This window comes from Phyllobates terribilis, unplaced genomic scaffold, assembly GCF_046119375.1.
Source record: "Phyllobates terribilis strain yellow unplaced genomic scaffold, ASM4611937v1 Scaffold_8__6_contigs__length_399053987, whole genome shotgun sequence".
In the NCBI taxonomy this organism is placed as follows: domain Eukaryota; kingdom Metazoa; phylum Chordata; class Amphibia; order Anura; family Dendrobatidae; genus Phyllobates; species Phyllobates terribilis.
The window spans coordinates 381,346,373-381,361,939 of NW_027362768.1; the positions used below are offsets into that span (position 1 = coordinate 381,346,373).

A 15,567-nucleotide genomic window follows, 5' to 3' on the forward strand; every position below is an offset into this window, starting at 1 on the left:
AATGAGTGATCGGCTGGAGACCACAACTTCTAATGTGCCTGTAAATATCTTCCTGTGCAGCCCTCAGTATCCAGACTCCTCCATTGGCTGCAGGACAAGGAAGGTCCCAGGGAAAGTGCAGACTTGGGAGTGTGAAGTAAGAGAAGTAAGGTGCAAAGTGAGGGCGGTGGGTTGGAGTGCACAGCGTCAGCTAGCTGCTGTTGAACCCTTGCCAGTCACGTCTTATTCCAGGAAGCAGGGGATACATTTAGCCTCAGGCTTCACATGAAAGCAACATTCGGAAGCCTGACTGTGTCAACATGAACAGGGTGACAGGGAGGTGACACTGTCAAAACAAGTGAAGGGGAACTGAGCTGTCTGCCTGTCATCAAAGTGCCAAAAGCTGGCAGCCCCCACGCCTTCACTTAACCCCCTCCCCTGCTGGGTTCCCGAGAAAGGACCTATTGTTATATGCACCTGGACCAGTGAGTCACACACCTTGTGTACGTGTCACAATGACCCCGGGAGAGCGAGGGAGGGGACGGTTGGTTGGACCCAGTCCACCGTTACCTTGTTAGACGTGGACTCGCTCAGTCTATTCTCTACGTTTCGGAATATTAAAGGCGACGACATTTCAACAAATAAAGTTTTTATTTTTTTTTTCAAAAATATTTATTATACTTGACATTTTCCCCTTCGAGCCCAGAAACTGATGAGAGTCTGGAAGGGGAAGAAACACATCTAATATAAAGTGCAGGTTACTGGAGCCTCCAACCCCATCCTGTACGGCGAGTGAAGCAAGGGCTGGCAGGTCGGGTCGTTGGGGCAGAAAAAGTTTATAAAGCCCCTTCAAGTTCAGTGCTGCAAGCAAGGTTCTGGAAAACTTGCTTAAACTGGGAGAGGAGTATTGATTTTTGATGACTCAGCTGCTGCAGAACTCCAAGCCCAGATAACCTCAGTTACCAGGCTGAGCATGAATGGAGATGAAAATCTACAAGGCTTGGGGGTGCCTTCACTTATTATGGGGCGCAGGCCTTTTCGTTGTCTCCTAGTTCTGCCATACGTGGTGCAATAAGCGCATTCTGCGCATCTTGTAATTCCACAGCGTTGGTCAAGACACTGTCTTCTGCTCCTGTAGGACACCCCCTTAGTGAACCCCGGTCACTAAAGGGTCCTCTGCACACAGAGATGGTCACCACCTGGCGGAGCCTCATGCTGACTAGTCCCAGTTTCTCTTGCAGAGTCTCATACTGGCTAGTCCCAGTTTCTTTTGCAGAGTCTCGTACTGGCTAGTCCCAGTTTCTCTTGCAGAGTCTCATACTGGCTAGTCCCAGTCTCTTTTGCAGAGTCTCATACTGGCTAGTCCCAGTTTCTTTTGCAGAGTCTCATACTGGCTAGTCCCAGTTTCTTTTGCAGAGTCTCGTACTGGCTAGTCCCAGTTTCTTTTGCAGAGTCTCGTACTGGCTAGTCCCAGTTTCTTTTGCAGAGTCTCGTACTGGCTAGTCCCAGTTTCTTTTGCAGAGTCTCATACTGGCTAGTCCCAGTTTCTTTTGCAGAGTCTCGTACTGGCTAGTCCCAGTTTCTTTTGCAGAGTCTCATACTGGCTAGTCCCAGTTTCTTTTGCAGAGTCTCATACCGGCTAGTCCCAGTTTCTTTTGCAGAGTCTTGCATTAGTGGGTCCCAGTTTCTCTTGCAGTCTCATACCCCAGTTTCTTCACAGAGTCTCATACTGAGGGTTCCCCAGAATGGTAGCACAAAGTTTTTTTTCCTTGTTTCTCCTCAGTCTTTGGGGTCTGCACCTACTGTGGGTACCTGTTTAAGTGCTTGTAATAAGGCAGAGGAGTCCATGGATGGCAGTGGTGGGGAGTGAACTTGTGGGACACTATCTTGGCTCAGCAGTCCAGACTGGGATAAGCTTGGATATAACATAGGCATAGATCCCGGGTACCAACACTTTTCCAACATGGGAAGATAGGCAGAGGGTGTAGGGGGTATCAAATAGAAGGGGAAACAAAAGGGTGGATGAGTAGAGTAAGACCCCACTGAAGGAAGGTCACTGCTGCCGAATCTGAGATCATCATCTGCAATCTCCAGCCTGGGCCTCTTTTTTGGAATTTCGCCATGTTCTTGCTTGATGACCCTGTCGAATATTGGGGATATTGAGGTGTCTCCCTTAATGACACCCCCTCTTTCCTGATTGGAGTCTACTTTATCCACTTCTCCTCCGTAGCCACTGTCGGTGTCCGTGTCCGTGCCGCTCTGCTCTCCGGATTGCAGGGGGGCAGCGCGTCGAATAACAGGGACGCAGTTGGTGGCCTGAGGCTTAGGACTGGGTTTTTCATCCAGTTTGGAAACTTTGGAGGGACTGTGGCTGAGGTCGGAGGCCACACGATGCAGGTGAGCGACAAGTTCACATTTCTCTCCCCCTTGTAAGAATCTCAGCGCTTCTTCTGCACAAAGTTGGAAACCGGAGCGAAACATCTCCTCGCCTGAGGCTTTGCTGCTCATGGATGAACCACCTGGTAAATGGAGACATCAGATATTAAAACTTAAGAACAAGATCCCTATATGGCCCCGTGACCCTTCTACAAAGACTGAAGGTTATATGGTTCCCACATCTACCCTGCAGCTACACAAAACTATGGGGTCCAGTTACCAGGTGGAGCAGATTGTGGTGTAGCATAGGACAAGAAGAGATACTGACCCTTCTGAAGTGTTAGGATCTGCTGCTGCTGCTGCTCGATCAGGTTGGATAAGGATTGCACATGTTTCAGGGTCAGTTCCAGCACCACAGCTTTCTCCAGATGTCCCAGAGTCTGTAGAAAGAAGAGGAGATCAGGTCAACAACCAACATCTCCAAGAGAAAGATATGCAACTACATCAGCCCGCAACTCATCCCAACCCAACAGGGAAATAGGAGGCTCCTGATAAGACCACGTCGGACTATAGGAGGGCCATTAAAGAGTATTTTCTCCGTATATAGACACACCTAGTAAACATAAGGCCACCATTACTTCTCCTACAGAGGTGGTCTCACAGCTTTCCTGGACTTCTGAATTGAAAATTTGACTAGATGAGGGAGAATTTAAGCAAACCAGTCATTCGTGGGTCTCGAAAAGCTGGGTGACAACCCCTGTAGCATCTACAGTGGTAACCATATAGGTTGTCACCAAGTCCTAGTGGCCTCAGAAAAGGATTTTTTTATAACTTGATGGACAGGGATGACCTCTCCTCAAGGGCTGGATGAAGAAGATGTCCATTCAATGGTCTTCCCTTGCAGAAGAATATGTAAGGGGCAGTTTAAGAATTCTTCCATCTGGGATGCAAGCTATTGGAGCAAGGATATAAAGTTGTGCCGTTATTACTTTCTTGCATTGCATCTTGTGAGGTCAGCTCTAAGGATAATGCAGTGATTATATAATAGGCGGCCGCTAGTCACAAGGCGGCTTCAGTTTCATAATTGCAGGAGCCCAGAGCGTGGTGGTCACACGATGCGATGCACATCCCGTGGTTGTCACATGCACCGGCCATGAATGCATGTGATGTTGCCATTAGAAAAACCCTAGAATTCTGCAAAATCTTGAATTATCAACAACACAGTCTACAGTGCTACCGTCACTCACCGTAAGTTTGAGGTGCTCCGGCAGCAGGTCTTTGAGTTGGGAAATACATTCATTAATCCGGTCTCGTCTTTTCTTCTCAATAAGTCGGTGAGGGAGCTTGTAGGTTTCCTGCTAAGAAAAGAGATATGCATATGACACCAATGTAGGACAGAGGTAGGCAGACTGGAGTGCAGAGCGCCCCCTAGTGTTCAGACTGGGACATTGTACAGAACTGAACGCTACATGTGATGGTACACGTGAGGCTCTAATCATACACACCCCACAAGGAACATGTAGGCAAACGTGCAGAGTGGCCGCACCGTGGAGGGGGCTGGTACACCGTGTACAGACTCACATAGCAAGCCATAAAACCCACTGGACTGATAGATGAACCCTCAGCTCCTGGTGTCACTCACATTGTCCAATGCCAGAAGTTCCACACAGACACAATGTAACAAAACCTCACACATGCACAATGGCGATTACACGCTTTAGACAATCACTAGAGTTGGAAAAGTTTTGGAAAAGTTCTCACCTTGCCCTCCTCGCATCGCTTCAGACCTTTCCTGCTTTTGAAGACTGGATACATATGTGAAAAATCCATCCTACAAGATGAGAGAAAAGGGCTCGAGTCAAAAAAAACAAAAAACGTAAAACTGCAAAACAATGCTGTCAATAAGAATGCATTTATATGAAATTATAATGTGACACTTTATATTAAGATGAAAGTTCCGGTCCTGCTACAATCTCTACAATGTATCATTACAGATCCTATACAGCTCTTATAGATTACTAATGTGTAACTGGAAAACCCAACAGCCTGCAAGAAACTGATACAATGTAAACTTGCAGGATACAATATAATCTATATGGATTGTTTGATCTTAATATCACTCGAATCCTATAGTTGACGGTGCAACAAATTGCTACTATGTAACATTTTCAATACCCATAAAAACCTGCGTTTACGTAAACCAGATTTTTGAAAAGAGGATGTAAAACAGATAATATTTAAAAATTGTACCGTATATAACGATGGATACTATGCAACATTGCAGGATCCTATACAGCCCTTATAGACTGCTGTCACTGGAAAATCCGACAGTCCCGCAATTTATTGCTTCCATGAACACTGGCAGGATCCAATGTTGTACGCGACTTTCAAATCTAATAGTTGCTAACATGATTCATTGGCCCATATAGATTGCTGCAACACATTATTGGCTGGCGATAGGTTTCTTCTATACTGTTGTATAGTCTAAGTCTGGATTTACAATGATTATTTCTGCAGCAGGTTGTGTCTCTGGAGCAGACCACACACAGTTGGAGCAGAATTTATTGCCCCTTGCTGTAGGTGGCCAGTAAGAAGCAGTTACTGGTTGGACACATTTCTTGCTATAAACTCCAGATTGCAGTCCCACAGGTTTCCATGAACAGAATCCAGACAGAGAAGAGAACTTACCCAGACAAGGAGCCAGATCTCTCCAGACAGGCAGGCGGAGGCTGAGCACTGGGGATTCTCTCCATGCCAATGAACTTAGATCCACAGAAGAGTAGAGCTGGGCAGAAGGTCCATACAGTGGGCACTGTCTCCTATGGGCACAGGTGAGGGCTGCAGGTGCAGGCTGTCAGGCTCAGGGTGTGAGCAGTGTCTGCTCCTCTGCATGGAGATGATGGTGTTATGAGCTCCAGCTTCTGGTTAAATGGATGGGAGGGGATGGAGAGTGCTCATTGGTGGGGGCAGTGGTGGTGTGGCCCTCCCTGTGACAGCAGCACGCCCAGTGCCAAGTGAACCAGCTGCTGCCTCTGCTGCTGTCATATGGGCTCACGTGCTGCTCAATGCTGCATCTGTCCCAGCAGGGAGGAGGAGGAGGAGGGTGAGGAGCACAGGGGTGTGGAGGGGAAGTGAGTGCACGCTCACTGCCACAGGACTGCCAGGGCACAGCGTGTAACTGCAAATACAGCTGCTCCTGCCCTGGGTACAGGGTGTGAGGGCAGAGTGCCAGCCTGCCCACTGCTGGTGCACAATCACTGAGAAACACCAGGGATACTAGAAACAAAAAAAATATGTCAATAATGAGACAGAGTGTTGAAAAATAAAAGAGAAAAAAAGGACAAATATATATTTGTCTTTTTCTCTATAGTTTTATTTTTTTTTTCTCATATATAAAACTACTAAACGACTAATAAAAAAGAAAATACAAGAACTAATAAGAAGATAAGAACAATAAAAAGTAATACTAATAATAATCATCACTAAAAAGAAATTAAAATAGATGGAAAAAAAATAATTCTGCTATTAATAAAATAGATGTACTTATAAAAGAAGAAAAAAAAGATATAATTTCTACTTTAAGAAAAAAAACAACTAAATATTGAACTCTAGAATTAAAAATCGATAAAATAATAAATTTAACATTTAAAAAAAAAAGGATAAAATACCACTAAGGCTGCGGTCACACTGGCGGATATTTTCTCCTCCGAGAGAATCGGATCGATGATGGTAATGACACTGATCAGGGTTTGGTCCGAGTGCCAGCACATTGTGATCCGATTCACTAGGATGAGAGAATTTCATCACTGGTGAGAAGATGGAGAACAAGTTTTCTCCATCTTCTCCATTGTGTGAATCTGCAGAAATCGGATCCACAGGTCATCAGAGTGCAGTCCGATATTTTCCGTAGACTTGAATAGCCGAGTGTCATCCGATTTGTGCAGCAGCTTGCAGAGTGCAAAGCGTTTTTGTCGCATGTCGCATCGACATTAGGAAAAAAGTTGCAGATCTGCACTGTCCCATAGAATGACATTGGTCCGAGAGCTATCCCATAAAACATCACGTACACGAGCGTATAACATGGCCGAGTGCTGAGCGAGCCCCGACGCTGGTTTCTCATAACTGAGCTTCATGGCTTGAGTACAGTGTTCGGACTGGCCGCAGGTCTCCTGTCCCGAATTCACCAGCCTCATAGCTAGCTGCAGACGACAGTCTATTCTCTCATACCAGAGAATCGTGACGATTACGCCGACCACTCTGATTAGAGTGTGATCTGATTTTCTCGGATTCCTCGATTCTGTCAATCCGTGGGGAAAAAAAAATAATAAAAAAAATAAATAAATAAAAAAATCGGACTACATTCACATATCATCGATTTGACTCATTGACTTGCGTGGCAAAGTGCGATCCAAATATTGCATCAAACTTGGGCATGCAGGAGAAAATTGGACATGTCTGCGGCCCCCTAGAATTATCATTGTTCTGAGGGCGATCCGATGTTTTGTCGGATCACAATCGGACTGAGAATCCAGTCGTCTGCACCTGACCTATAAGGCTGCGGAGTTCAGATCGGGAGACCCTCAGCCAACCCATATATTGGGGTCAGTATTATGACCATTAAACACGGATGTGTGAAATTTATCTGATAAAATGGATGTAATAATAAAAAAAAAAAAAATGATCATCATGATAAAATATCAATACTATTAATAAAAGGATAAGTGATAAACACAGTAAAATCTATGTAATAATGCACAAACTATAGGTTCGGTGATAATAAAGGAGAAAGAATAGACACAGTAACAATAAAGGACAGAATGATTGTGCTATCGTCTGCTGCTACATGTGCAGCTCCGGTAAATCCGCTGCCGGCTCAGCCCTGGACCCAGTCACGGGTACAGCATGAGCTCGGGAGTCACAGGGAGGACACCGGCACATTTTTGGGACATGGGAGGGGAAAAAAAAAAAAAGAATCAGTACACAGAAGAAGAGGGAAAACCAGGGCGGACAGAAGCACGACAGAAACTAATCCACTAATCCGACACAAACAAGTCCAGGAATAATGTGCCATCTCCTGACAATGTGCCGATTGTCAGCGCACAGCTGGGGACATGGCGGTGCGGTTATGTAATGAGGACAGGGGTCGCGGATCACGTAGGTTCACGGATAGTCAGGGTGATAAGCTCCAAAATTGTACGCATGCACAGGAACATTCCTTTAATTTGGCATCAATGGAAATTTAAAGGGATCGTCCAGGATTAGAAAAAACATACCTGTTTTTAAGAAAAAGTTCCACCCGTGTTCATGGTATTACTGCGCCCTCTATTCTGTTTAATTCTACTCAGTTGCAATACCAGACAAAACCCATGGTCAGGGGTGGCGCTGTGTATGAAAAAAAAAAACACCATTTTTTTTTTGTTTGTTTTTTTTAAATCGATGCCAAATAATGGGAAGTTTTGCATTATCGCATATAACCAATGAATGTTCCACTTTTTTTTTACATTTATTTGGTTCTCTCTTGTCAGACTTCAGCCTCCAGTTCTTTGACAACTCAATAAGATGGTATAGATCGGTTCTGGGCAGAGACCAGATCATAAACACATTATATTGGGCAGGTCACAATTTAATGCATATGTAGGAGTGTAGCACATGGCTGTGCACAAGCTCGCTGACTGTTTCCAATAACATTGGGATACTCCCATAACAGCTTCCATGAAGCGGGGGGGACAGCTTTATCAAAGTCAGTCCAGCAGACACTGAACAAGCAGGGAATGCAGGCAGATTCCAGCTCTGAAGGTGCAGAATTCTGCACCTCATCTGACTTAGAGGGACATGCTGGGAAAGCAGAGGTTCAGTCCCCTTATTAATGAGCGGCTAATCTTTGCATCAGCTCTGCTGAGGTTTTACCTTCAGGGTCAATTGCCTGATGACGTGAGCCCACCATAGAGGCTCTGGGAAGACCCTTTTTATATCATTGTATTATCAGGATGTCTAGACCATAAAGATTTGTACTTCACCTGCAAACAGCATCATGGACATTGGGGTGTAGTCAGCGGCGTAACACAAGGCTTGAGACCCCAACGGTCACAGCTCTTTAGTGGTCTTCATTTTCCCCATATAGAACTTTTGAGCTTCAATTTTGGAACAAGTCACTCACAGCAAGGATCAGCAAGCTACGACATCATAGGAAGAGAGCGATCACTGGAGGAGGACATCATGGTCGGAAGAAGAGGAGGACCTGCAACCCCATGGCTTGATACTATCAAGATGACCCTGATGGACCTATCTAATCTTGTACAAGGGCGATCTTCCATCCAGTCTCCGTGGCTCGAGATACCGCTGAAGGCCATTAATATATAAGTCTCGGGGGGGCCGGGTGTGACTGCAGCCCATGCACCCAATAAATGAAATTCATAGGAACGGTGGTGGAAAAAAAACAATAGATATCAATCAAAATAGATGATAAACTCCTAAATATCAGGGCCAAAAGCTCCATAAGAACAATAGCAAACAAAATACCTAAATAAGACGATCCTAAGGCCATGGTATATGGATGCATAGCCAGTTGTACTGTGTTATCTTTACTTTCATTTCCTGTGATTTATATTTGTATTAATAAAGATTTTGTAGTTTTATATACCATGGCCTTAGGATGGTCTTTTTTCAGGTCTTTTGCTCGTCCATGCACCCAGCACAGTCGTGGCCCTTCGTGCAGGCCGCAGCACAGTCGTGGCCCTTCGTGCAGGCCGCAGCAGTCGTGGCCCTTCGTGCAGGCTGCAGCACAGTCGTGGCCCTTCGTGCAGGCCGCAGCACAGTCGTGGCCCTTCGTGCAGGCCGCAGCACAGTCGTGGCCCTTCGTGCAGCCCGTAGCACAGTCGTGGCCCTATGTAGATACAAGGCTGCGGCAGCGAACTGCTGACAAGATTATGATCAAATTGTATTTTGCATTAATAAAAACTGCAAATTCATATGATAAAGTCGGGGGCGACTTGCAATTTGGGGTTCAGCCCACAGCACAGACGTATTGGGGTTGAAGCAGAGCCTGTAGTGATGTAGGATGGGGGGAGGGCGCCCTCTCTTCCTGCTGGAGTCAGGTCACAGCCCAGCGTGTTTAATCCTCCGCTCCATCAATGAAACCCTGTGCATTAAGCCGGATTGTATCTGCGAGCGCTGGTTATATAATGAGCGCTCAGGAGCAGGCACATGCACGGCCGTGCGTGAGGGGCTGACGTTACAGCGATTACCCAGCTGTTTACTGAAGCAATTGCCGGGCAGCTGGTCTCTGCCACATGGACCGGAGAGGCTCTAGGACCGCCGGCACCGCTGCAGACTAAGCCCTCCTTCACACGTCAGTGTCTCTGGTGCGTGTGGTGACGGCTTTCACACATACTGGAGACACTGACACACAGATACATTCAAATCTACGGGTCTGCGCACATGTCATTGGGATTCCACGGACCGTGTGTCATGTGCAATAGATGCTGACATGTCCGTTTTTTTTTTTTTTTTTGCACGCCGCAGAACGTCCTACACTGATGATATTTGTGTGTCATCCGTATCACACGTACCAGCGCCTGGGAATCAGCAGTACAGTTAGTGCTGATCCCCGACACTGGGTGCTGAAGGAAACACTCATCATTGTCCCCTGATCACAGGGGACAATGTTGAGTAGTATTCTGCCCCTGCTGTCTATATAATTTTACTCTAAAGAATAAAATATATAAAAAAAAAAAAAAAACCACCACACATTATACTCACCTAATTCCCTGAAGCCATTGTCCCCTGTAAACAAACCAAATAAAAATGAATATCCCTCATCTGCCCGAAGCGTAAAGAATCCATAGTGTCCCACACCGTAATCCATCTGACCGACATTTCTTCATCAGCGTGAGCGGTGGCTTGAGGCGACCACACAGGCTGAGGAGCAGAGATTGAGTCGCTGCAGCGAGTGGGCCCCTGACCTGCACTGAGTGACAGTACGCCGCTCAGTGAGCTCAGATCAGGTCAGGGGCCCGCTCGCTGGAGCAAGTCATTCTCCTCTGCTCCTCAGCAGTGCAGTCGCCTCAAGCCACCGCTCACGCTGATGAAGAAATGTCGGTCAGATAGATTACGGCGTGGGACACTATGGATTCTTTACGCTTTGGATGGGTGAGGGATATTGTTCTTTTTGGTTTGTTTACAGGGGACAATGGCTTCAGGGAATTAGATGTTAAGGTGAGTATAATGGGTTTATTTTATTCTTAAATTTTACACTTTGAGAGTGGGAGGTGCATACTACTCAACATTGTCCCTTGCTCATTCTGATCGCAGCACTGGCAGGGGACAATGATGAGAGTTGCCTTTAGCACCCGGAGCTTGGGGACCGTGCAAAGTATACCGCTGATTTCCCAGATGCCGGTATGTGCGATTCTGATGCGGCACACACAGACATCTCCTGTACCGGAAATATCAGGACGTGTGAAAGGGGCCTTAAAAGGGGAACTCCACACAAAAACTTTTCCTAATCTGCAAACTTTCTGCTGAAGCTGGTCATTGTGGGGCCCTATTATAAGTCTTGATATGGGGGGCCCAATGCTTGTTTGTTACAGCCCGGCTATCACTATGGAGGGCCCTAGAGGAGAGACCCAAGAATACATAGAAAAGAAAAGATAATCATTCCTGGAAATCCCCCTCAACATAGAAACTTTTCTAAAACGAGGAGGGGAAATGGATGCCAAAACCACAACTTTTTTTTTTCTTCTTTCTACATACAAAGTCTTGTTCACGCAGCATCTGCCTGTAATGGTCAAAAGCTTAGAGTCCGTGAACCTTAAATGGTTTATTCCATGGACAACATCGCACCAGCACGTGGCTGCTGGAGATCACACCCTAGTCATCAGCCCCCCGGCCATGCCCGCACAGTGGTGGGCACCCATCAACGCAGCCTCAGCGAGCCGTGCCGGAGGAAACCCGTAATCCAGCTTTGCAGGTGAAAAATATCCATTGCTCTATGGCATCAGCCATTTGGAAATGGACTATGGGGAAAAAAAAGAGAATACCGGTCATCTCAGATGGGATCGTCCATTAATTACCGATTAAAGTGTCAGTGACATGAAAACACTACACGACCGCTACTTTGCATCAAGCCTCCGATGCAGAGATCCTCCCGTCATGTGGATGATTAGCGGAGCACCAATCTCAGGTTTTGGGCTCGGGATCCTTTAATGGTTGAAGCTCAGATTTGGAGGCCACGGCTGCCCACTTCACACCTACACAAAACACGTCTGGAACGTGAGGTTTTACAAATGAGACAAGACGGAGGGCGGCAGCAGCACGAGGAGGAAGGAAGGGGGGGGGGGGAATTCCAAGAGTCTGCATCAAAACAACAGAAAGATAAAACCGCGCAGAATAGAAAAAAAAAAGGTCAGACACCAGAGGTGGCGCGAGATGAGGCGGTGCGATCACCGCCGCAACGACTCTGACTGATGTAGCAGAACCAGATTAGATAGCAGAATGTTGGAGATTGTATCAGGCCGCACCGTTTGGTTTCAGGGCTTTGTGCCCAAATATAAATAAGTAATTTTTTTTTTTTTTTCCCCTTTACCAAAAAAAGTTTCCAGGATATAGTGTTCCTCCACCATTACTGGTCAATCTATTATAAAATTATGGCACTGGGTGCATGAACCAGGAGGTTCAGGATGATCAGTGCCAGTATGCTGCAGTGCACCAGTAACTTGGCACCTTGCAATCTGTGGCGCCTCCAGTGCATTTCAAGAAGAAACTCAACTCTGCTGCATCGACCGATCCCTGGAATAGTGAGAGTGTAGCCAAGGGTACAAACAAACACGGCTCTGCTTCATTTTGTTTTAATCTCAAACATACACATTAACAAACTGGAGGAGCAGCGTCCGTGTGTCAAGAAACAAAGGAATGTGTACAAAACAGAGCGACTGGGTAAAGAGTCGAGAGATGGCGCCCGTCCACCCCAACGCGCGTGGGGGGGGGGGGGGGGGAGGGATCACGATGTGGCATGCCTGCTGGGAGCGGGAGACCAGTCTATAACCAATGTGTACCCGGGATGCCATCAAATCCTGGCACAGCAAACCCTAAGGACATGGGGCAAGAAGGGTCAGCGCTGGTTTGGTCACTCCGGGGGACATCACGTTTTTTTTCTTCTAATGGGGCAATGACGGGGCGGAGATGAGGGAGATCCCCCCAACACAAGGTACTATAGCATCATACACAGTGGTCCAAACACACAGACGTCATAAATTACAAAAAAAAAGGAAAAAAAAAAAAGTTTGTTCTCATAAATAGAATCCTTTAAAGTATAAAATGATCTTTCCCTCTGAAGTCCGTTTAACTCAGATTCTCAAGTGCAAAGTCCTTTCCTTCCCGACACCCGGGAGCATTTGGCACTAGACTTCCAACGTTGGACGCCACCAGGTGGGATGGCGGTGGACGAGGAGAGGAGTGGGCTCGGATGGCACAACGTCACCCATAACACTGCCAGGGACAGGAGCCGATTGCCAGGCTGGATGCAGTCATTATGCCGGCTGCTGGGGATTGAGATTTAGATGAGCCGGCTGCCCCAGGAGGCCGATCCGCTGCTTCTGCTTTCGTTGTTCTGTCATCTGTGGACCAGAAAGAACACATTACCTTAGACCACTGTCCGTGAAAACAGGTCTACAACTATCAGCAGACGAACTCTCGCACTAGTTGGGCAGCCAAAAGGCTGAAGACCACTGCCACAGATCTTAGGATGCCAACTGTTGTCTAAAAGGAGATGACTCCATACCATAAGGTCCTAGGAGAAACCAAACCATAATACCACAGAATGGCACAAAGCTATGAAGCTCAACCTTAATCCAAGATTGAGGTAAATTAACTGGAGATTTCCAACTTGTGACTCACTTTCTAAAAAGCTGGATCTCCTGTCAGATGTTGGTTTTGAAGAATTAAAATGTTGAATACCAAAGCCATGGACCTTCATCTAAGAACAGATCCAGAACGGGTTTGGTTCCTCCGAGGACACCATGTTCTACCAGCCGGCAGTAACAGCAAACGCCTGTGGTCCTAATCCCAAGATGTCACCCAGCTGTCTCCAAAAGTAACGGCTTAAGCAAGAGAGAGTGTCTGAAGACCAAGCTTTTCCCCAGATGTTCTCACCTGATCCTTCAGCTCGCTCAGCTGGCTGGACAAGTAGGTCACCAGACGCATGGTGCACTCCAACTTCTCCTGCAGATTCCGCAATTCGTTCTGTTCACCTTCGGAGTCGCTGCTTACAAGGGACATGGCCCTCATCCTCGGAAACCAGTCAAGGTTTCTATCCTGTACAAGAAAAAAAAATAATTCAATCTAAACCATGTTGGAATCATCCACTTTGTACCATGAAGCGCGGGCATGCGGCAAGACCCCACAAGTAGCCATAGATCTGGCGAGGATTTACAGTCCAGTGCAAGGAACACGCAGCGTCCTGAACACACACCCAGTCCTAATATTAGCACCTGTAGGACGGCAGCGTGTTCCCGAGAGGACATGTGTCTGAGCCGAACACTACACCCAGCGGACGTCCTGTGTACAGTATCAGAACACTGTATATAAAACATGAATCAGACGGCAGGTGACCCAGATACATCCGACGCCACGTCGTGTGGGACAAGGAGTCATTATCCACCTCCATTATAGCTCTACACATTACATAATCCAGAAATTACCATACAGTCATGGCCGAAAGTGTCGGCACCTTAGAAATTGTTCCAGAAAGTGAAGTATTTCTCCCAGACAATTATTGCAGCTACACGGGTTTATTTTCTCTGTGTATTGAAGTATGTTTGAGGTCATTGTCCTGCTGAAACCCAGCTTTGTGACTTAAGATCATTTGGTAATCTTCAGATTTCATGATGTCTTGCACACAGTCATGGCACCCAATGCTGGAGGCTGCAAAACATCTGACCCTCCACCATATCTGACTGTAGGTGCTGTGTTCTTTTCTTTGTAGGCCTCATTCCATTTTCAGTAAACAGTAGAATGATGTGCTTTACCAAAAAGCTCTATCTTGGTCTCATCTGTCCACAAGACACTTTCCTGAAGGGATTTGGTCTTACTCACGTACATTTTGGCAAACTGCAATCTAGCTTTATTATTATGTGTCTGCGCCAGCAGTGGGGTCCTCCTGGGTCTTCTGCCATAGCGTTGTCATTCACATGTGGACGGATAGTTCGCGCTGACACTGATGCACCCCGAGCCTGCAGGACAGCTTGACTTTCTTTGGAACATGATTGGGGCTGGCTTCTCCACCATCCGGACTATCCTGCTGGTTCAACTTTTCATCAATTTTTCTCTGCCATCCACGGAGATTAGCTGCAGTGCTGTGGGTTGTAGACATCTTGATTATGATGCACACCATAGCATTAAGATCGTTGAGAACTAAAATTGATGAATAATATCAAGTCCTCAGACGGTTCTCTTCTTTCGGTTCTCCATATGGCACACAGACACAATGCGAAGACTGAGTCAACGTCTCCCCCTTTTTATCTGGTTTCAGATGTGATTGTCACTTGCTACAGGTGAGTCTGAACGAGCATCACATGCTGGAAACAAAGTTGTTTACCCACAATTTTGGAAAAGGTGCCAACAATGTTGTCTGGCCCATTTTTGGGGTTGTATGTGAAATGATGTCCAAGTTACCTTTTTTTGCTCTGTAAGTGTGTTGTTCCAATACACACAAAGGAAATAAACCTGTGTATAACAAAAACATGTGGAATTGCAATAATTTTCTAGGAGAAATACTTAATTTTCTGGAACAATTTCAAGGGTGCCGACACTTTCGGCCATGACTGAATATATCCAAACCTCGGGCAGGACATGACACCATGCTGTACCCCCATGTCCCATCAGATATTCTCCCCTACAAACATGGAGCGTATGTGTACAGGTAGCAATAACCCATTACCATACATCCTATCCAGGGTCACACGCCCCATTCTTGTGCAACTTTCTTGAACTCATTGTCATATTAAATCTTTGTTTGAATTCAATCTAAGCAGAGTGAGAATCAAATAACCCAAGGAAATTAACAAATACAGCATTTCCCTTCCTTTCAGAACAAAATCTAAAAATAAGTGACCCCCGAATCTCCTAATATTCCCTTCCCAAGAAGGAAAAAAAAATCATCATAGAATATTTATAGATCGGTGGAGACATTTTCCGTTCTGCTCCATCACGGTGACC

The 15,567-nt window shown here is 46.2% G+C and overlaps 2 protein-coding genes across 7 annotated transcripts in view; both read right to left on the reverse strand.

Moving 5' to 3' along the window:
• Nucleotides 1–700: 700 nt before the first annotated feature.
• BHLHE40 (basic helix-loop-helix family member e40) lies at nucleotides 701–5,422 on the reverse strand. Of its 2 annotated transcripts, none has more exons than XM_073645033.1 (5): nucleotides 5,044–5,422; nucleotides 4,117–4,186; nucleotides 3,603–3,713; nucleotides 2,684–2,795; nucleotides 701–2,498 (listed from the first exon to the last, which is right to left on the reverse strand). In XM_073645033.1, exons 1-5 carry the CDS (start codon nucleotides 5,106–5,108, stop codon nucleotides 1,759–1,761), a joined length of 1,098 nt encoding a protein of 365 aa, XP_073501134.1. In that variant the 5' UTR covers nucleotides 5,109–5,422; the 3' UTR covers nucleotides 701–1,758. The 2 variants fall into 2 exon arrangements, with proteins under 2 accessions (XP_073501134.1, XP_073501135.1); XM_073645034.1 differs by having other exon boundaries at nucleotides 3,603–3,710; nucleotides 5,044–5,419.
• Nucleotides 5,423–12,184: 6,762 nt separating this feature from the next.
• Nucleotides 12,185–15,567, reverse strand: part of ITPR1 (inositol 1,4,5-trisphosphate receptor type 1) — an 84,454-nt gene continuing 81,071 nt past the window's right edge. For all 5 annotated transcript variants that reach the window (XM_073645036.1, XM_073645039.1, XM_073645037.1 and 2 more), the window contains 2 exons: nucleotides 13,504–13,665; nucleotides 12,185–12,968 (listed from right to left, as the gene is read on the reverse strand). In XM_073645036.1, coding sequence (XP_073501137.1) covers nucleotides 12,882–12,968; nucleotides 13,504–13,665 — 249 coding nt within the window. In that variant the 3' untranslated portion in view covers nucleotides 12,185–12,881. The remainder of the gene's footprint in view (nucleotides 12,969–13,503; nucleotides 13,666–15,567) is intronic.

Bases quoted from the DNA above. Each gene is read 5' to 3' on its own strand.
- BHLHE40 (XM_073645033.1), bottom strand. From the start codon at position 5,108: ATGGAGAGAATCCCCAGTGCTCAGCCTCCGCCTGCCTGTCTGGAGAGA. The intron at 2,796-3,602 runs GTGAGTGACGGT...TTCTTTCTACAG, and splicing joins CGGAGCACCTCAAACTTACG to ACTCTGGGACATCTGGAGAA. The intron at 2,499-2,683 runs GTCAGTATCTCT...TCCATTTACCAG, and splicing joins GATCCTAACACTTCAGAAGG to GTGGTTCATCCATGAGCAGC.